The sequence below is a fragment of the Takifugu flavidus genome, chromosome 21 (assembly GCF_003711565.1).
Source record: "Takifugu flavidus isolate HTHZ2018 chromosome 21, ASM371156v2, whole genome shotgun sequence".
Classification (NCBI taxonomy): Eukaryota; Metazoa; Chordata; class Actinopteri; order Tetraodontiformes; family Tetraodontidae; genus Takifugu; species Takifugu flavidus.
The window spans coordinates 10,504,042-10,524,853 of NC_079540.1; the positions used below are offsets into that span (position 1 = coordinate 10,504,042).

A 20,812-nucleotide genomic window follows, 5' to 3' on the forward strand; every position below is an offset into this window, starting at 1 on the left:
TCTCTAAACCAGTCAGTGTCTTACCTAATTCTTCTACACTTAATTTACTCTAATGTTAATTAATTACATAGTTGCTTGAGTATATTTATTCCTATCTGAAGACTATGCAGATTATTTAAATGAACTACGACTATATACAGTCTTTAACAAGTAGGTCTCTTGTTTTTACGCCATAATGGGCCACGGAAGTATATCTAATGAGGTTGTGATATGTCTGTCAAATGTTCGGAGAGAAGAGAATGCTGCAATCTTTTGTCTGAATTGATTCGAAACATACATTTGATTAAACTTTTGTATAAAATGTGACACAAGGGCACAACGAGCACCGATATTTTCCAAAATAACAAAGTTTGCTCTCGGCTCAGTCAGTCACGGGAGTTATGTAACATCTCAACCCGGAAGTCCGACACGGAAAAAACAGGACCGACAGACTTGTGACGGGCAAATATAAACCTGTTTCTCCTCTTGAGAAAAATCACATTATTTATGGGATAACGTAGGTTTTGCGCTGCGATAGTTTTTACTATCAATGCAACACAAAGACTTAAAAACAATGGCAACTATCAATTTAACGCTGGCCTCAAAGAGCCTGATTCTGATTGGTCGTCTGGCCAGTCCATCAAAACATTCTCATTCGATTGGTCCAAATCAGCATTTAAACCACTGTGGGTCTGCGCCACTGATAGGTCCATTTATCTCCGGCTCGCATACCCTGACGTATATCATTGGCCTATGCACCGTCAATCACCGCAATCTTTGCGGTGATTGGCTGCCTCGCCGAAATGGGCGGTACCACCACGGAAACGTGTTGACTTGTCAGTCTTCCGCAAAGCACGAGCAAAAATTGATAGACTATCCAGAGATAAAGTTGAATGAAACTAGCCCACCTGCGTCCGCGGTAACGTCGCTCTCTGATCACTTTGATGTCATATCAGGAAGCAACAAGACGATAAGGTAGCTGAATGATAAATCTGCCAATTAGAGTCAGCCTGTGAGCCTTTTAGTTGTTATCACGTCGCTGACTGCGCCCCTGCTCCAAACACGGCGCCTTTGTGGCGATGAGTACGGATTTACTCTCTGATTTGGACAGTCGGTTCTTCGCTGATAATCTCCTGACGAGCGAAGATTGGGGTGAGTTAACACTTGAAAGATTAGTTTACAAAATCAGCGTGTCGTAACGATGGGAAAGCGGGCGGGGGTGATGCAGGACGCGGAGTGTTTTTGGTGTCCGGAGATGAGCGCTCGGTGCTGCAGAGCTCTTCCGCACAAGCAGATAGAGCAGCTTTATAGTCCCCATTTATCTGCTTACAGTGAGCAACAGAAACCCAAAATGCGTTTGGTATAACATCAAGTATTATTGTTATTACACCTGAAAACGAAATCTGTCAACATTTGGATCACTTTCGTTTTCTCACGCTTTTGCTATTATTATTATTATTGTGATCTTTCAGAGGTGCCAGTCATACACTACCTAAATACACATCTTATACAGCTGAACATTGTCCAAACGCTTCCTTTTTATGGTGATAAATGTGGACACTGATGTGGAGCATTGAAGGCAGCAGGGCAACGGTGTGGGGCAGCTTTGCTGGGGGGTGCTGATATGCTGTTTCTGCTCAGATGCCTGTCTGTACCAGTGTGAAAGCCTCGATGAGGGGGAGGACAGAGATGCCTGCCGGGGCCTGAAATATGAGCCGCTGGTAAGTTAACAACAACAACAGCCTCATTCTTCTGACAGGGATGCTGCAGCCTGATTGATCACAGTCTGCTCAGGTGTAAGTGGGCCAATTTAAGCCCTGCATTAAACACATTTGCCTTTAGTATTGAAACAACCCTGTCAAATTTTTGTCTCTTGCCAATGTCTTTCAAGTCTGATAGTGAGTGGCTTTAAGTGGGGTTTTTGCCAATGAAAAAGGGATGGTAATGACTTTTTAATTTTCTTCACTTTTCTCTTTGTCCCAGTTTGAGAACGACCTTGTTCTTACACTTGATCCTGACAACCCCACTTCACCATGGCAACACCTAGGTGACAACCCACTTACAGGTGAGTCTCGGATTTTTTTGCTCAATGATTTCTTTTTTCTTGATGTAAAAATCAAGAGATCGGAACAATGTTGTCATTAGTTCTATATTTTTATATGTGCCTTTGTGGTAGATCAGACAACAGTGAACCTCTGCTTGGTTGACAACCACATGACTTTGTTATTGTCCATATTTTTTCTTGAAGGGGATAATCAGGTATCAACAAGTGAAATGACCATTACACAGCCCCTGCCAATGGAGATGTGTAAGTCCTGTAATCAGCCATCAGAACCAGAATTGTGTCTGTTGTTCGGTAGTTAATGTCTTTGTTTCAGTGTTTCAGGTGAAAGCAGAACCAGCTTCTCCATCATCCTCCTCGGGGTCTGATTGCTCGGTCTCTGCTCCAGACTCACAGGTGAACAAGCTGGAAGTAATGTTTGTGTCCTACATTCTTGGTTCACATTCAGTCATCTCTATCTTGAATATCAATTTTCCTCCCAGTCAGACAAAATACTCAAAAACTTCTAAGTAGTAAAACAAAAATTGGACAAGGAAATGCTGCCTTGACGATGTGGTGTTTGTATTGCTGACTCCTGTATATCCTCCTTTTCTAAGTGTGTAGTGGGAACTCTGTACGTAGGTCAGCATTGTCCCCGTTTGCCTCTTCTGTCCAGATCATTGTTAAAAGTGAAAATCCCCCAACTCCACCTTATATGTATGGAGATGTGTTGTCACCTCCACTGGGGGCCATGGAGGTCACCATTGCTACAACGTCCGTCCCTTCGCCTCAGAGAGCAGAGCTACCGACACGAATCTCACCGATCCTCAGCGGGGTCCAGACCCAGGCTGGAGGTTAGTCCATCCAAACGCATCAAAATTCCTTTAATCTTCAATTTTAATCACCTTGTTATTGATATGGTGCAGTTTGGCCTATAAGTGCTTTGTAGGTCATTTTCAAGGGCACACTCGCACTTGCAAACTGTGCTGTGCCTGAACACATTTGCCTCCATTTGATGAATAAGATCCTTTGGTTTGATTGAATTCTTGATTTTTTCCTCCTTAAGTTCTGCCAAGTTCCGCCACGTTGAAGGCAAACACAATTCTGAGTACCAAACCCCCCATCCAACCCAGACCAGTGTGTGTTGCCTCCCTCCCTGTCACCCAGACCCCTGCGGCAGCTAAGACCCTCATCCTGCAGGGTCTGCACCCCATGGAACAGAGCCAACCCGGTAAGCTCTTTCATTCATTCGTGAGCCGTTTGTTCTTTGCTTGAACCCTAACCTGAACAGGCGTATCGCCATCTCGCAGTTGTCTTGTCCCAGTCGGTCTGCCTCGGTTCAGCTCCAGCCATTGTCAAAATGGAGCCGGTCTCTCCCAGCATGCCCCAGCACTGCTCTGGCACCACGTCCCCGTCTGCAAGCAAGCCCATTGTCCCCGCAATGGTAAAGACCTCAATCAGCAACGGCTCCAGTGACATTGATGTGAGTTTCCTGGAGAATTTATCCAGCTGGGTTGTCATTTTAAACCTTTAGCCGTTTGTCTACACATGTGTAGCAGCCACAGATCATCATCTTCACGCTATCTCCTCCAGTTCCTCTAGGAAAACAGGGAGAGCTGTGCGTTGTAATTCCTTTAACAGGTCCTGGGTCATCATCAGGGTTTCCTCCTGGCTGGACACACCTAAAAATGCTCCCCTGTGTAGCATCCTGGCCTGAGGATCAACCTGCTTAGTCATGTGTCCAGGACGCTTTAAGGCCGCATCTCTCCTGCATCCTCACCACAACAATCAGCCGCAGAAGTTTGATAAAGAACATCCAGACAAGTCTGATGGGCTTTAGAGACCAGTGCTGTGGAACCAGGAGGTTCTCCTAGAACTCTTTGGCTGCTGTGAGCAAAGGAAGAAGAAAAGAAGACGGCTTCTGTGGATGGTGACGATCCTAAACACACCTCAGATCCACCTTGGACCATCTCCAGCTGAAGGAACAGACCTTAGAGGAGCAGTGGCAGCCAAGGAACCTGTCAGAAATAATGTTTTGTTTAAAATGTAAAGGGAATATTTCATCTGTAATTTTGTCTGCATTGTATTTAGCACAGTGGGACGGTGGGAGGTTGCTTGCTTCTGTTACCAAAGTACATCCACAGTCCTGACTGGAATTGTTTCCATTCTCTCTGCAGATGAAGGTACTGAAGCGACAGCAGAGAATGATAAAAAACCGTGAGTCAGCCTGTCAGTCAAGAAAGAAGAAGAAAGAGTACCTGCAGAACCTGGAAGCCCAGCTCAGGGAGGCCCAGCAGGAGAATGAGCGGCTGCGGAGGGAGAACCACGACCTGAGGCAGAGACTGGCTGGGAAAGAGGTGAGACTTTGTCCGTTTCAGCCACACAACCTACAGCTGCAGCCTCCTGTGTCCATATTTACAATTCTGATCTATAACTCAATACGTGGGCCCACCAGCACCACCATGGTGGTGCAAGGATCAACCCCAACCCTCAGGTTAGCAAGGCTGAGGGCTCTCTCGAGAATATTGTGGGTCGCTACATGATGGGCCAAGAGGTGGGAGTAGCTAGAACATTTTGGTGATCACCAGATTTAATTTTTGCGGCCTTAAAATTGAGGGGAAAAACATCAGATCATCTGTCACTCAGTTCTCCAGAAGGATGAACAAAAAACAAATGTATTAAACAAGAAGACATCAGTATTCGGACTCTGGCATCACTGAGAGACTCCAGTCTTCATGGTATGATCCCACTAATGTTGAACATCTGGATTTGAGGCTGTTCTGACCTCTGCAGGCACTCTCCAGCTCTGGAAGGTTGGATGGAGACCACAGATGCTTGACTGGGCTCCAATCATGGTTCTGGCTGGTCTTCTCTGCAACAGTTGTCCCTCAGACACTGCGTGGGGCTTTTTTTTACACTTTTCTCTCGAGCTTCTCTCTGGTTACTGTCTTCTGAAGTTCAGACTGGTGCCCCGATGGGGGACCCTCTGCAACCTTCTTCCATCTGTACGCGTGATCTCAGAAGCTCAACCAGTAACCAGTTAGTTCTCTTTCAGCCAGACCGTCATTCGCTCTGTGTGGCTGGACAGTCGGTTCTGGAGAGTCTTTAATGTTCCAAAAGCTCTGGAGCCTTCTAGAGCCTTGTAGAGGCGGTTCCTCTGACCTGATGGTTTGGGTTCTACATCATCAGCTGGAACCTGCAAACACCTCCAGCTGGATTAACGGTATAATTACTGCTTTTTTTGTGTTTTTAGGGCAGCGACTCAATAAACAACAAGAGGACGGTGTGTGTCATGGCCATCCTGCTGTTCATGACCTTCAGCTTTGGACCTGTGAGGTATTCCTTAAAAGACTCTTTCTTCTGTGTTCACGATGACCTCAACTCTAGTAGATCCATACATTATTTTTGCTGTTACTTCCTCTTCGTCATGCTAATTGGTTTCTACAGAAATTTGGCACAGACACCCTCGTTCTTCTCTTTATGTTCATTTCATTACATAATGTTAGACTGGATGTTTACATGCCAGATGTTGGCTGCTGCGCTCAAGAGTTTTCACTTTCTCCTTTGCTCTGAGGGTCATGAGGAGTTGCCACACATTCAATTGTAATACCCAATAAACGCAGTAGACCCAGGAGCTCTTTGAATTCTACCATGGGTTCAGTTTCTGAGCCGTTCATTTAAAAGTCTAAATGATTGTTTGTGAAAGCCTGCCGTGTCCTGGTTGCTTCCTCAGCATCTCAGACAGGAGACTGACAGACTTACAGGAAGGTATCGTGTCATATACGGGGCGCCATCTGCTGGAGATTGAGCAGCAGCAGCAGCAGGAGGAGACTGTGGCACCTCCAGACAGGGAGGAGAAGTCGGAGACAGAGGAGGAAGGAGCAGAGGAGCTTCCTGAGTCCTACCAGTTCAGGTGAGTCCAGCCAACCTGAATGTAACTATGTGTCTGGGATCAAACCAACAACCTCCACTGGTGTGGGCGGGAGGTTAAATGTAACAGTGGACTGACCCCAGAACCCTGCTGCTTCAGTGGCTCACATGGTGGGACTGACGGTTTCTCACCAGCCTGAAGGATCTCCCGTCTGTCTGCAGGAACCTGAGCGATGTGCTGAGTGACATGAAGGACTTGGTGCTGCAGGACATCGATCGTTACTTCACCTCCTCAGACTGCCGACAGTTCAACCGCTCCGAGTCCCTGAGGTCAGCTTTTCCTCTTCCTCCATCCTTTCCCTCCTTTTATTCGCCAAACGTGTTGGGAGGAGTTCTGAAACCTGCGTTAAAGAAGTGAAGAACAGCCATTGTTGCCAAATGAAACGTGTAATCCAGCCAGACATCATCGCGCTCCGCTCCATCAGTCCGTCCGTCCGTCCCAGCGGCATCACTAAGGGCGGCTTGTGTCCCTGTTGCAGGCTGGCTGACGAGCTCAGAGGCTGGGTCCACCGGCACCAGATTGACAGGAAGAAATCTGGAGGAAAACCCAAGCTGGCCAAGAAGGCCAAGATCACCCAGGTTCAGTCCTCTGTCCAGTTTCATTCCAAATCCAGCGTGTTGATGCAGCTTTAGAAGGTGACTGATGAAGAATTTTTGATCTGATTTTTCTCTGGCAGAAAGCTCAGCTGAGGAAGACAAACGTCTCCAGATATCTGCCGGTCCAGACTCACCGCTCCATAGAAAGGTCTTTACATTAAACTGTCCCACTGCCTGACTGATTATATTCCCCTTCATCCAGCCTGTGAAGCTTCAGTCCTGCTGTAGTCATGGTGTGCAGCAGACCGGGTGGGATGGGGCAAGGTCCCCCACTTTGTGCTATTTGGTTCCTAAACAGGAGCCACCAGGGTTCCTCTAGAGTTCCTCTATGTTCCTTTCACCTCTGTGTTGTCTGGTTCCTCACAATGTGTGTAGATATCAATCTCAGATGTTTTTACAGTCAGCTGCAGGTTCTTCCTGGCCCTGAGGTCACCTACGCCGACTTCCTGGATGCTATTGATCGCAGAGAGGATACCTTTTACGTTGTCTCTTTTAGACGGGTATGTGTTTCTAAAGGGTAACATAGTTCTCCACCATCTTCCTCCTAAAAACCACCATCAAATGATCATTCCAACATTAGATTAAACAGCATAAACATGTATCAGATACCTGGAATCCTCCTAAAGTCCTGCTAAAATGTGTTCTCCACAGGACCACCTGCTTCTGCCCGCCATCACCCATAACAAAACCAGCCGGCCCAAAATGTCCTTAGTGATGCCAGCCATGTCTGTCAATGGTGAGTATGAAGGATTTTGGAGTGTGTGTGTGTCTGTGTGTGTCAGGGCTCATGTAAACATCTCTAATACCCCCAACCCCCCCACAGAGAGTCTCTACAATTCCTCTCAAGGTTATGAGATGATGATGCAGGTCGACTGTGAGGTCATGGACACCCGCATTGTTCCCATCAAGTCTTCTGCCGTCCCACCATCTCTCCGTGACCCGACTCCTTCTCACCCTGCCTCCCATCACGGCTCCCAGCATCGCCATGGCAACCACAGCTCCTCTTCTTCGTCATCGTCCTCCTCGCCCTCTTCTTCTGTGAGGCCGCATTTTCCCACCAGACGACGAACAGCAGAGTATTTGATCAGCCAGTCCGAAGGAATCTGACAGTGGGGGGGCGGAGGGAGTTTTAGTGTGCTGTTGCTCCTCCAGGCCTGCAGGTGGCAGCTGTGAGCTGGTCACCATCCAGCCTTTTTTACTGGAGACGAAACCATCTGAGCTGTAGGTATCAAAAGGCCGCACGTCAACATGTATAAAGCAAAAACAGACTTTATTATTTATTCTTAGGTTTGAAATCTGTTTCAGCATTTCGCCTCTCATCCAACTGCAATCTGATGTTTTAACTCCTGAAAACACGGCCAAGCACTTAAAGTGAACCCTAGCTGTCCATCAGCTCGGTTTGACTCTGTCCACGCAAGAAATCCTAAAATATCATGAGCTTTCATTTTTGCAGACTGGAAATGAGATTTTATTAGATTTTTGATGATAAATTAGACTTCGGTTAGATAAAACAAATGAAGCAAAATCAGTTGGAGCTTGTGAGAAAATAACTTGTTTTAGTCAGTCAAATGGTACAAGCTGCCTCTTCTTTCCTCTCTCACACATACACACACACACACACACTCAAACACTGACATTCATTCACTCACTCAAACTCACACACATACATATACTCACTCACACAGACGCACACGTGCTCACCGGTCACGTGACTGGTCCAGATGGGTCATGTGATCCAGGTGGATGAAGTTTTTCACATCTTCTGTTCTGATTTCTTTGTGAGTAAAGTTTGATGTTTTTTACTGAATCTCCTTTTCTGTGTTTAAATGAATGTGAAGGTGTAAACTGGTGAGCCTGGTGATCATAACAGCGCTGTGGACGCACTGCTGGGCTGGTTAATGGTTCTCTACCGGGTCCAGAAATATTTAATCAGGAAGTGCAAAGAAATGATTTTCCCCTTAGTGTTTTATAAGAACTCCAGAAACTCAAATTAACTTGTAAAATCTTTCAGAACATTTTGTGTAAGTGATGATGTCAGTTTAAGCTGAATGAAAAAGAAATCTTTATTCTGGTCCTGCTGCTGTTCTGTTTGATGGAAACCTGATGGGGACAAACGTCCATGTAAATATAAAATATGTCCTCTGCTCCTTTTGGTCTTTCTTCTGAAGGTAAAATAATGTAAATAAATCTTTGTAAATAAATCTTCTACAAAATGATGCCTTTTGTTTGTATAGGAATTGTTCAGTTGGCATAAATGAAATAAACACAGAAAAATGCTGTTTGTTCAGAAATGAAGACGTGATATGAGAAATGATGATTTTAGACAGCTGAGAGAAACGGAGCCAGAACTTCAGAATCCTGCAAAAATGTGTTGGACCTTCATGTGGTCAAACTCTGACTGGATCATTAAAGGTTCTTTTAAATGGTTCCAGTCTGGTTCAGGAGGCTCTACCATCATGGAGAAGACTGATGACCCGAGAGTTGTCCTGAAGACCCCAAACAAGCGGGTCTGACCCCAAAGATCACAGCTGAAGAAGCTCCATCCAAGAACCTTCACTGACAATGACTGCAAGGAAAGGTGGTAGAAAAAGGTGCTGAAGCAACAGAGAGAAGAGGAACCTTGAGAGGATCGAGGATCATTCAAGAACATGTAGGAGATTCACCAGGAAGGAGTGGACTGCATGGGGAGTTCAAGCTTCGGGTGGATCCGGGACCTGGATACAACCATTACAATCCTGCTGTCAACCAGAAATAACATGAGAGGAGTCTCACCTGGGCTGAGGAAACAGCTAGGAACTCTAGAGGAACCCTGGTGGCTCCTGAGGAACAACAAATCAAGATCCCAGAGTCTGGAGGGAGAGTAGAAGCTCAGACTCCAAGCTGTTGGAGCTCCAGTCTCAAGTCTCCAGAGAGTGATGGTTTGGAGCCACCCTGTGTTATCAGGTCCAAGGTCAGCAAGCTTCTATCAGTAGATTTGAGAGTGCTCCAGCCTTCCTTCCCCTGAGCATCTCAATGGAGACACTGGTTTCATTCTCCTGCTGAAGAATGAAACCAGTATCTTCATTAAGCTGCAGGGCTTGGCTCCTGCCCACACTGTCAACAGGACCAGTACCTGTTCATGGTATTCCTCAGCTTGACTGGTCAGGAAACTGGTCTGACCTGAACCCCAGAGGGAGTCAGAGGTGAAGAGGAAGATGAGAGACACCAGAGCAATGCTGAAGGTCACTTCAGAACCTGAAGAACTGAAGACTTAGTATCTTTTTTTACCGACAAATATGGCTTACTGAGAGCAGACAAGAAGACCTTCCTGTTACATTCGTATCCTGTTCCACATCATGTTGACCAGAGGAGCCCAGAGGAGTAAAGAGAAGACCAGAGGAGCCAGAGGAGCCCAGATGAGCCCAGAGGAGTAAAGAGAAGACCAGAGGAGCCCAGATGAGCCCAGAGGAGTAAAGAGAAGACCAGAGGAGCGCAGAGGAGCCCAGAGGAGTAAAGAGAAGACCAGAGGAGTGCAGAGGAGCCCAGAGGTGTAAAGAGAAGACCAGAGGAGCCCAGAGGAGCCCAGAGGCGTAAAGAGAAGACCAGATGAGCCCAGAGGAGCCCAGAGGAGCCCAGATGAGCCCAGAGGAGTAAAGAGAAGACCAGAGGAACCCAGAGGAGCCCAGAGGAGTAAAGAGAAGACCAGAGGAGCCCAGAGGAGTAAAGAGAAGACCAGAGGAGCCCAGAGGAGCCCAGAGGAGCCCAGAGGAGTTTAGAGGAGTCCAGAGGAGCCCAGAGGAGTAAAGAGAAGACCAGAGGAGCCCAGAGGAGGGTTTGTTGGGTCAGTATCAGGCAGATGTTGACAAGGTTACATCTGATTGCTGCTAACAGATTTTTCCCATGAGCAGTAGCATCCTGAAAACAGAGGTGTTATCATGTCAGGCCCATTATGTTTGTCATTATTCTTTGCTTTGAGGAAGATCAGATCAGATTGGATGACAAATTAATGCAGATGTTAATGACATTCCCTAAGTTGGCGTCCTTTTGGTTGCTTCTGTGTCCACAGCAAACGAGGAGAAAGAAGCAGCCTTAATCACTGTTGGCCTTAACTAAAGGACATTCTTTCAGGTGAGTCTGTGTTCTCCCAGACAACCTTCATGATGACCCCACCCACACACAAACACACCCCCACCAGCACAACTATCTTAATGAATTGACTACTTCTTCATGAATTGCCTCCCCAATCATCGAGGTAATTATAGCCACACTCTGGACGTTTCTCAGAGGGAAGAATGAAGGTTATGGAGGTTTGTCTGCGTCACAGTGTTGAAGGGACCAATGGGGGGGGGCCTGAGGGTGGGGGCTAAAGACCCTGAGTTTAGCTTATAAAAGCTCAGAGGAGCCAAAGATGAGGAGAAGATTCATCAGTTTAACCCGCAGCACAAGGTGAGTTGATAAAGACGAGCTTGAGGGTGATCTTCAGACCTTTTCCATTTTTCCTTCCTTCTCTGAACGCTGTCAGATTCTGAGGCGACAGACGAGTATCACGACGAAGTCTGTCCGTAGCGGCGCCACCTGCCTTCACAAGACGGACGATGATGTGTTTGAACATACTTTTGGGACCAAGTCGGCTGCTGTCATTTGTCTTTATCTGATCTCCATCCATGTTTAAATCAAGTCTGTGTGTTTCTAGATGACAACTGCTTTTCATCTCGGCGCCTCACATCTCCTCTTCTTTACCCTCCTCTGTCCGATACCACGGAGCATCATGCCCTCCCCCCATTTTCCCAGCATTCTGCTTCCCTTTGAGGATCTCTCAGAGCTTCAGCAGCACCAGCAGGACCACTGCCTGCTTCAACAAGTAACACGCGCCGGGAGTGGGGACCATCCACACGTGACGCTGCTGCAGCCGAAGCAGAGCCGCCTGCGGAGGGCCCAAAGGGACGCGCTGGCAACCCGGATCCTGACGCCTTTGACCGGTGGCCCGTCAGTGAGTTTCAGGGAGAGAAGGCAGGGAGAGAACGGTGGGAAGAAGAATGAAGCTCTGACCTCCATCGCCGGTGAACTCCAAGCTGTCAGTAGGGAGAAAGGAGGTTTTGGTTTCCGCTTTGGGAGAAAACGGTGGACTGACTGGAGACGGAAAAGCCTGAGGCAGAACTAGCGGAAATGGGCGGAGTGAGAAGGAAAAGGCCGAGGGGGCGAAGCGGAGAGCGGGATCCTCGTTCCTCTGAGAGCAGCAGGTTCTAGGTTCTAGCCCGGCCTCCGACTGAGCGTTCAACCGTTGAAAGGTAACAAATGTTGAGGAATAAAGTCTCCTTGTTAACAGACTGTAACCACGGAAACATGAGTGCTCCATTAAAGTGAGGCCAAAGACACTCGTGCTCCCCCAGGTGGCCAACTGCTGCTTTATTTATTATTCCAGCAGAAAGTTCCACTAACTCAATAAATTTTTCACAAACAAGGTTCCGACTGTGTTGTTGTTGCCTGTTGAACTGGTGTGTGACCAGCATGTGACCTGTCAATCAAAGGAAATAACCTGGAAATCAAAACCAGCAGAGAATAAAGGTGTTATTACAACAAGTGGAATAATGCACGCACACACACACACACACACACACACACACACACAGACAGGCAGCAGCACAGCGTAGAACAGCTTGTTAAGATAAGACAAAAAAGGAACACACCTGGAATTTAACTCCTTCACAGCAGGAATCAGGACTAAATGTGGTGTCAGGAGCTGTTGTGAGGTCCCAACCAGTTCCACTAGATGGATGTAAAGATGAAGAAGAGCTTCAAACGTGTCAAACACATCGTAAATCGTAGCTCCAATGTTGTCGGTAAAAAGGAGGAAGTGAAAAGCTGGAGTCATTTCTGAATGAAAAGGTTTAATCACAGCACAGATGAAGACAGCTGGGACAGACGGCCTGAGGTCAAGGTTAATCAAGGTCGTGAAGGCTGGGGGTCCCGAGCTGTCTCAAACGATCAAGTATAGGAGAATTTATAAAAGCAGCACAGCCTGCTGCTTGACCGAGTCAGCCTGGTAGCCTGTTAGCATGTTAGCATCATTGATCCAGGATCAGCTCAGTCGTGATGGTGGAAACTTCTTCAGCAACAACATATGAGACTAGACTTGTATCGAGAAAACCTAAATGTATTTGCTCTTTATTCATTTTTAGGAAAGAAGGTAAATACTTTAATTTGGGTCTCTATTATGCTAAAATAAACGATTACTCAGCAAAAATAAATAAATCTTTGAGCACATTTCATTCGGGAAAGTTTAAATGACCAAGTTTTTAAAAAATATGGCTTCAACCTAAATCCAGTTTGATTTATTTTTTTAGCACTTCCTGCAGATTCCAGTTAGACAGCCTCCAGGAGCTTTTCCCAGTTTGGACCAACTGGATTTTTGCTAAAGAGAAGATAATGGCTGAGCGCCCGCTAGTTGTCGTGTCTGAGTCTGGGGAGCATGTTTGTCTCAGCTGAGGTGGAGGGACAGTCCAGGTCCAGCTGCTCTGCAGGACATCCCCCTGCTGCCGCAATCTTCTCCTCTGCACGCAGACACAGAGCCTGCAGGAAGTTGGCCGTCTCCATCTCCAGGTCGCTCTCATCCTCTAACAGAGAGAAGAGTGGTGAGAAGCTCCCAACATGCTCTTCCTCTAAACAAAGAGGGATGCCGTTAGCATCAAAGCTAATCAAACCGTTTTTTATCTGTTTTTTCCCTTGTCTTGACCATTTTTTCCCTTCCGGGGTCAGCGGGAAGGTGGTACCTTGCTCAAGGGTTCCTCGGCAGTGCCATCAGAACACCTTCCATGTTTTCTCCATAAAGGGGCTTGAAAAGAGAACCCTCCCCTTCTCAGGCCGGCCCCCTACTGACTGAGCTCCCACCGCCCAGTTTTATATTAGACAGAAATATTGTCATTAAAAGATAAACCCAACTATATTCTGTCCTATGGAACTTTTGGGTAAATCCTATCAGGTAGTTAAATGATGGGATGGCTGGACAAGATTCCTCAGTGTGTAACCTAGCAACAACCTGACGGTAAAAAAAAGTTTGCTACCTTTGAGCTCCTTCAGCTGGGGAGCGTCAGCCTGAAGTTCAGCACTGTGCACGTGCACAGGCCGGCACATCTTCTTATGGGTGAACCAGTGGAGTTTTTGGCACGTTAGGCTGCAGTACTTGGCCTTAAAACAGAGTACATGCACATATAAAGACCTGATTTTGTCCCCACACGTGCACATTTTCACATCTTCATGAATTAAATCACTTTCACAAAGGTCCTGAGACTCTATGAGCTCCACATTCAGCCTAACCTTTCCCAACAAAGAGCCTTAATCCAGGAGCTTCCTCGGTAGGTTCCTACCAGGTCTCTTAAGACCTGTGATGGTTGTTCCAAATGCAGAAAAGAATTGACAGTGAAACCAACCATCATAGAACTTTATTAACGTACGTGTCGTAATGAAATATTAATAATGTGATGGTATTGGTGATGCAGCTGCCGAACCACGATGGAGGACCATCCTGCTAAAAGAAGAGCAGAGCTGCTGGAGGACAACCAAGAACTGCTGGAGGGGACTCTGGTGCTCCGGTCGGGGCTGAAGAGATATTGTTGATCTACATGGATACTGGAATAGAGCATCCACAGCAATATATAAAGGTATTATGGGCCAATATTCAGAGAAGATTTCTCCTTCCTCTTCATTCTTCCACCATCTGGTCTGCTTAAGACTCTGAGGCTTCTTCAAACTTCTCCTCTCCACAGTTTCCACCTTCAGGCCAATGATGCTTTATGAAGGACTTTAATCTTACTCAGGGGAAAGTCCCAGAAAAACCTTTCGATTTCTTTTAGAATCACGCCTCTAAAAGTTACTTTTAGTCTCAGGATTCGTAGTGACTGTGGCTCCTGATTTACACCTGATGAAGAACCTTAACTGAACACTTCCTGTTTGGGTTTTAGATCAGATTGGGCTGAAAATGCAAACTCTGCTGTCAGTTTTGAGCCTCTCTTTTTAAAACTCAGTTTGCAGTAGTCTTTTAGTGAGTATTTCCTGGCATTTTTCTCTTGTAAAGCTGATGTCTGAGAACAGAGAACATCACAAAGAAGAATAATTGAGGTTTTGGACTCTAAATTGAGTTGATTTGGTTTGATTTGATGTGTATGCTGTTTGGTGTTGCTCTGCCCTCAGTCGGCCTTTAACACCCCAACCAAGCATGAAGAAGAGGTAAGTTTGAGCTACACAGAGCTTCTTTCAGGCTGAGGCCTTAAAACCAAGATGTAGAGCTGAAATGTTGACTTACTAATTTACAAAGGGAGCATTTTTTGTCTGCTCCCCTCTCCCCACAGGTGGCGCAGTAATCGGCATCCACAAAGGCCATCTGACCCGTAAGAGCCTGAGTCAGCACAGAAAAGGCTGTGGGCTCGTTCCCCTGGAGAGAAGATGGAGGAGGTCATATCAACAGTAGCCTGTGGCCTCCATGGCTGCAGCAGCTGCTCTACCGATGCTCTCATCCAAGGTCACATGTTTTACTCTACATTTAAGTTATCTGACATATTTCTACTTACAATCTCTACCGGTGCAATGCTCCTCACCAGCTGCTGAAGGAGTGTGGCCTCGCAGTACGGAAACTTCCTGATGCAGTCCCGGATGAACTTCTCCTGGTACTGTGGGAATCCGTCACTGTCTCTTCCTTTCAGCAGCCTGGAGCCCAGCAGCAGAGCAGCAGGAGCAGAGCAGCAGCAGCAGAGCAGCAGCAGCAGAGCAGCAGCAGCAGCAGAGCAGCAGCAGCAGAGCAGAGCAGCAGCAGCAGAGCAGCAGCAGCAGAGCAGCAGCAGCAGAGAGCAGCAGCAGCAGAGCAGCAGCAGCAGAGCAGCATCAGCAGAGCAACAACAGCAGAGCAGCATCAGCAGAGCAGCAGAGACACAAACAGATGCTGTTAAAGAACCATTCAGAGCAGGTCTGTAGAAACAACCTTCTGAAGTTTAACCTGAGCATCAGGGAGGCAACAAAGGTGATTACAAGGTCTTTGGAGACTCGTTGTTGGTCTGCTGGAGCACAACCAGAACTACCGAGTTTACAGAGAATGGTTCAAAAATCTCCATGAAGCTGCATCTTTCTGAGTGAAGAGGTCAGAGGAAATTGGCCAGGCTTGAGCTGATAGGAAGCCAATAACCACACATGACAACCAGGGTATGCAGAGTCTCCTCTAAACCCACAACACCTGGACCTGTGAAGACGATGGGCCACGCTGGCTGCCCCTCCTGAGGCTACCAGTCCCACAGGCCGACCAAAGCTGCAAAATAACAGTCAGGAGGATGTTGGCTGGGTTCTGCTGTGGATGGTCCAGATTTGACAGTTTGGCATCATCAACATGAAAACATGCAGCTGTCCGGCGTCGTGTCAACAGTTCAGGCAGTTGGATGGTCAGCTGACAAATGTGCAGCAACTGTGTGATGCTCTGATGTCAACGTGGACCAAAATATGTGAGGAATTAGGTGCGGTGTGTGAGGAACTAAGGCGAATCTGAAGGCTAAAGCAGGTCCAACCTGCTACTCCCAAGGAGGACCTCGTGGCCACGTGAATCAGATTATCAGTCTAATGAGGATAAAGACCCAGTTTTTGGAATAATGACGCTCATCAGCAGAGAGCAGCACGGTCGATCAGGTCAAACCAGATCCAGAACCTGTCAAGCTTCTGAGTCACAGCTGAGGAGAGCGACAGCAACCCAATCAGAATGGATCACAATCCTTTTGTTGAGGTCTTTGACCACTTTTACATGAAAAAGTGGATGAAAATAACCCTCAATGCTAAAGATGATTCTGACTCTTCCTCTGAAGGAGCAGCGAGACATGAACGTTTAAACCAGTGGTTCTATAAAGGAAAGGTTAACTTATTATTCAACAGACAGACTTGCTGTTCAACCACATGACGTCCTGCCACAGTTAATAATGTTAGAAGCCCAGCAGAGATCCTTCACAAATGCAGGAGAAGGTGTGAACCTGGACCGCTAAAAGAGCTTTGGAAGGATCTCATAACAGTTACTTCATCAATTCACTGAATATTTGAGATGCCTCAGTCGTGCTGAGGTGCTAATGTGGCCACAGGCTGATTTAAAGGGTTCAGAATCAGAACGCTCACATCTTGATGAGGTCATCCAGCTTGTCATCCCGTTTGTGTAGAGAGGCCAGACACTTCTGCAGGACACAGCTGATGTAGTGCATCTTCATGGCCAGAACCTCATTCATGTCTTGTTGCTTCACACACTGCTCACACAGCAGGTCCATCACTTGATAGCACTTCTCCAGAGCGACCGCGTCGATCATCATCGGGTGCTCCTTCACCAGCAGGACCATCTGATCGGAGAAGAGGTCAGAGGAAGGTCAGAGGGTCGAATACAGAAGAAGCAACTATCCTGATGAGGTCACTGACATTGGATCAATCCTTCCAATAAACAACATCTAGCCCCTGTGTTGATGTACCAGTGGCCCAATGACCTAATGACCTTATTAAACCTTATTAGACACTGAAGATCTCACAGTGTGGGGTTTTCTTAGCCCAGTAGCAGGTCCCACCTTGACTGGGTTGAGGTTGGTTGTCATGATGATCTTGTGCAAGGGTCCTGCTAGCCTTGGCGGCAACTTGGGTTCCGTTTCTAGCCCTTGAGGCCGGGTATAGTATTCCAGCCTTGCTCGTGAGAAGAAGTTGTTGATCACTGTCACGCAGTCATGTTGACCTGGATGAAGATTGAACAGGTTCACATCTACTCAATGTCACATTTGAGCCGACAGGAGAGTTCCGCCTCACCTACAAATGCTGCCATCTGAGCAGCAGTGCGTCCTACAGAATTCACCAAGTCTGTCTCTGCTCCTGCATCCAACATCATCGACGTGATGTCCGTTTTCCCTGGAAGAAGTGAAAAATGCTCATTCACTAGATGTTCAGTTCAATTCCACTTTATTTATTAACGTCTGTTCCACTGAAGACAGAAACCTTGAGCAGGACCGGGCTAATATGGGGGACCCTCCTGCTGATGGACAGATGGGGAAAAGAGAAGATAGAGAACAGAAAAAAGGAGAAGAACACACACATACATCTTGGATGCTTCACTAATACTGAAGACACAGAACAAAAACTGAGTGGGCTATTGGGGTCAGAGGTCAATTACAGTATGTCCAGTGCAGCTATGCATTCTGTAATACCTGTAGATACAGAGAGAGGGGGTGGAGGGGGGGAGAGAGAGAGGAAGGAGAGAGGGATGAAGGGGAGAGAGAGAGAGAGAGAGAGGAGGGAGGAGAGAGGGGGAGAGAGAGGATAGAAGGATGGAGGAGAGAGAGATGAGAGGGGGAGGAGAGAGAGAGGGACGGAGGAGAGAGGGACGGAGAGAGAGAGAGACGAGAGGGGGAGGAGAGAGAGAGGGAGGGAGGAGAGAGGGACGGAGAAGAGAGAGAGACAAGAGGGGGAGGAGAGAGAGAGGAGGGGCACAAGCAGCCATGAAGCAGCGAGGAGAGAGGACCCTGGTGGTGGATTGTGTCTGAACGAGTGAAGACATGAATGTACCTGAGAGAGCAGCAAACATGAGCGCCGTGTACCCAAACTCATGCTGGTTACAGTTGACGTCGGCTCCATGTTGAAGCAGCAAACAGCACAAATCAGCCGTCCCTTTATAGGCTGCATGCATGAGGGGGGTCATGCCGTACTGGAGACAGGAGGGAGGACAACAGCTGAAGCCTGTCTGCCCCTCTGCGTGTCTGCCTGCCTGCATGTCTGTCTGCCTGCATGTCTGCCTGCATGTCTGTCTGCCTGCATGTCTGCCTGCGTGTCTGTCTGCCTGCAAGTCTGCCTGCATGTCTGCCACACACCACACACACACACACACCACACACACACACACACACGACTGTAACCTGGGAGGCGGTGTTGGAGTCGCCCTGCTGCGCCTGCCTGTGGCAGCTCGACAGTGTGTGAGGTTAATGTATAGAGGCTTTAGCATTGTTAGAAACAGCCTCGAGGGCCGTCGGCCTGTCACATGTCAGCTCCACATGCTTCCATCCCAGAAGGAACAGGTTGCAGTGACACCACTGATCAACACGAGTCAGGGTGAAGACAACTTCCACACCATGTTGGAGAACTGAAGCCTCTGCTGTGGGTTTCATGTTGGAGACCGTAATTGTGAACAAACAACAGTCAAAGACCTGTGTGGCTGCAGGTCAGCTGACCTCTGCAGGCTCTTACACCATCACCTTTTGTTCAGGTCTGAACTGAGTGTGTGTGTGTGTGTGTGTGTGTGTGTGTGTGTGTGTGTGTGTGTGTGTGTGTGTGTGTAAATTACACGTTAAGAATTAACGTTTACCTCGTCCAAACAGTTGACTCGTACATCTTCACTGGCCAGCAGCTCTGCAGCCTCCTGCACATCACCTGCACACAAACATGTGTATAACACACAGGTATAACGCACAGGTATAACGCACAGGTATAACACACAGGCATATTACATAGCTATTACACATATAATATACAGGTATAATACACAGGTATATCACACAGCTATTACACGTATAACGCACAGGCATATTACATAGCTATTTCACATATAACACACAGGTATAACACACAGGTATATCACACAGCTATTACACGTATAATGCACAGGTATATCACACAGCTATTACACATATAAAGCACAGGTATATCACACAGCTATTTCACATATAACATACAGGTATATCACACAGCTATTTCACATATAACATACAGGTATATCACACAGCTATTTCACATATAACACACAGGTATATCACACAGCTATTTCACATATAACATACAGGTATATCACACAGCTATTTCACATATAACATACAGGTATATCACACAGCTATTTCACATATAACACACAGGTATATCACACAGCTATTTCACATATAACACACAGGTATATCACACAGCTATTTCACATATAACACACAGGTATATCACACAGCTATTATATGTATAACACACAGCTGTTACACAAGTACAAAAGACTGCAGCTCTTCTACACATCATAATGCAAACATTTTCCTTTGAAGGTTTTTTTTTGCATGTTAGATTCCAATATATGATATAAATATAGATCTTTGACTTTAAATGTAACATTATGTCATACTTTTTGGAATTTGGTTGAAGCGATTAGAGTAACAGCTGAACAGCTCTAACAGCTAAATGGCATCATTCATCATCCAGAAGGACGTCTGTGTATGTTTGTGCAGTGATACAAATGAGCTCACCAGCAGCAATTATCTGTAGGAGTTTCCTCTCAGAGGCAGACACATCTCCCTTCTCTGGTACAGACATCCTCTCTGGTCCTCTCAGTCTGCTGAAGCTTCTTCTGTGACCTGGATGAACCAGCTCTCCTGGTGCCCCCAGTCTGCCATCAAAGGTTCAGGCATCCTCAGGGGAACTGAGTGGAGCTCTGCCTGGAATATACCACTCTGGCAGTAATGGGGGAGTGGCATTGTTTGCTGAAGGGGTATGTCTTGGTCACGCAGCATGGGTGGAGCAGTCTGTTGGTGAAGGGCCTGACCCCCAACAAGCAACAGTGGCAGGAAAAACTCACCCTTAACAGGAAGAAACCTTGAGCAGGATCAAAGCTCATGTTGGGGGACCCTCCTGCTGATGGCTGGATGTGCAGAGGGGGAGGAGAAGTGGAGAGGACAGGTAGAAGCAGCTTTAATGAAGAGAGGCTGTAAATACTGTAGCAGGTCTCAGAAGAATGAACTTTAATGCACAAATGAGGGTGATAATGACTTGCAAGTGAGAGCAAGAAAAACAGTGTGACGAAGAGCATGTTGTCACCTGGATGACATGTTTGGTTTGACGCACCATTGGACTGAGGATGACTACATATGTACTTTTTGCACATTTGTATGGCCATATTTATCATATTTATTGAACATTTATCACCAAAAGGCTTCCCAAGGCAATGGATGCTTTACTGGTGTGTGCTGACAGATATGGGTGTACAGTATCACTAAAAGTAAGATGATTTGGATGTGTTTTCATTAAAATTGATTCAAATTCTTGTGTATATAGCTGACTTTTTGCCTGTGGTGCAGGATGTGCAAGGAGCCCCACGTTCCCAAGGGCAGAGTTGGCTCCAATAAATGCTCGGATCCGTTTGGGAGCCTAGTTGACCTGGTCGTTGGCCTTCCATAGCGTAAGGGCCCCATAAAGTGGCTGCAGGAGGTGGGCCACATAAGGGAGGAAACAACTGTAATGTCAGTGTCATTGGGCTTTTACGAGGCAAGACGT

General features: G+C 46.9%; 2 protein-coding genes across 5 annotated transcripts; one reads left to right on the top strand and one right to left on the bottom strand.

Moving 5' to 3' along the window:
- The first annotated feature begins 800 nt into the window (after nt 1-800).
- On the top strand, nt 801-8,763 carry atf6b (activating transcription factor 6 beta). Of its 2 annotated transcripts, none has more exons than XM_057020505.1 (17): nt 801-1,131; nt 1,621-1,700; nt 1,963-2,044; nt 2,228-2,287; nt 2,358-2,437; nt 2,697-2,874; nt 3,087-3,251; nt 3,331-3,503; nt 4,198-4,383; nt 5,283-5,356; nt 5,754-5,933; nt 6,113-6,220; nt 6,430-6,529; nt 6,628-6,695; nt 6,948-7,047; nt 7,199-7,283; nt 7,371-8,763. In XM_057020505.1, exons 1-17 carry the CDS (start codon nt 1,059-1,061, stop codon nt 7,652-7,654), a joined length of 2,076 nt encoding a protein of 691 aa, XP_056876485.1. In that variant the 5' UTR covers nt 801-1,058; the 3' UTR covers nt 7,655-8,763. The 2 variants fall into 2 exon arrangements, with proteins under 2 accessions (XP_056876485.1, XP_056876483.1); XM_057020503.1 differs by having other exon boundaries at nt 4,198-4,377; nt 5,274-5,356.
- Nucleotides 8,764-12,394: 3,631 nt separating this feature from the next.
- Nucleotides 12,395-20,127, bottom strand: LOC130518391 (ankyrin repeat and MYND domain-containing protein 2-like). 3 transcript variants are annotated; one of them, XM_057020949.1, is made up of 10 exons: nt 19,789-20,127; nt 18,876-18,940; nt 18,083-18,221; nt 17,330-17,428; nt 17,098-17,258; nt 16,664-16,878; nt 15,118-15,226; nt 14,826-14,954; nt 13,588-13,711; nt 12,395-13,185 (listed from the first exon to the last, which is right to left on the bottom strand). In XM_057020949.1, the coding sequence occupies exons 1-10, from the start codon at nt 19,853-19,855 to the stop codon at nt 12,968-12,970; spliced, it is 1,326 nt and encodes a 441-aa protein (XP_056876929.1). In that variant the 5' UTR covers nt 19,856-20,127; the 3' UTR covers nt 12,395-12,967. The 3 variants fall into 3 exon arrangements, with proteins under 3 accessions (XP_056876929.1, XP_056876928.1, XP_056876930.1); XM_057020948.1 differs by having other exon boundaries at nt 15,091-15,226; XM_057020950.1 differs by having other exon boundaries at nt 12,395-13,140; nt 15,091-15,226; nt 19,789-20,124.
- Nucleotides 20,128-20,812: the final 685 nt, after the last annotated feature.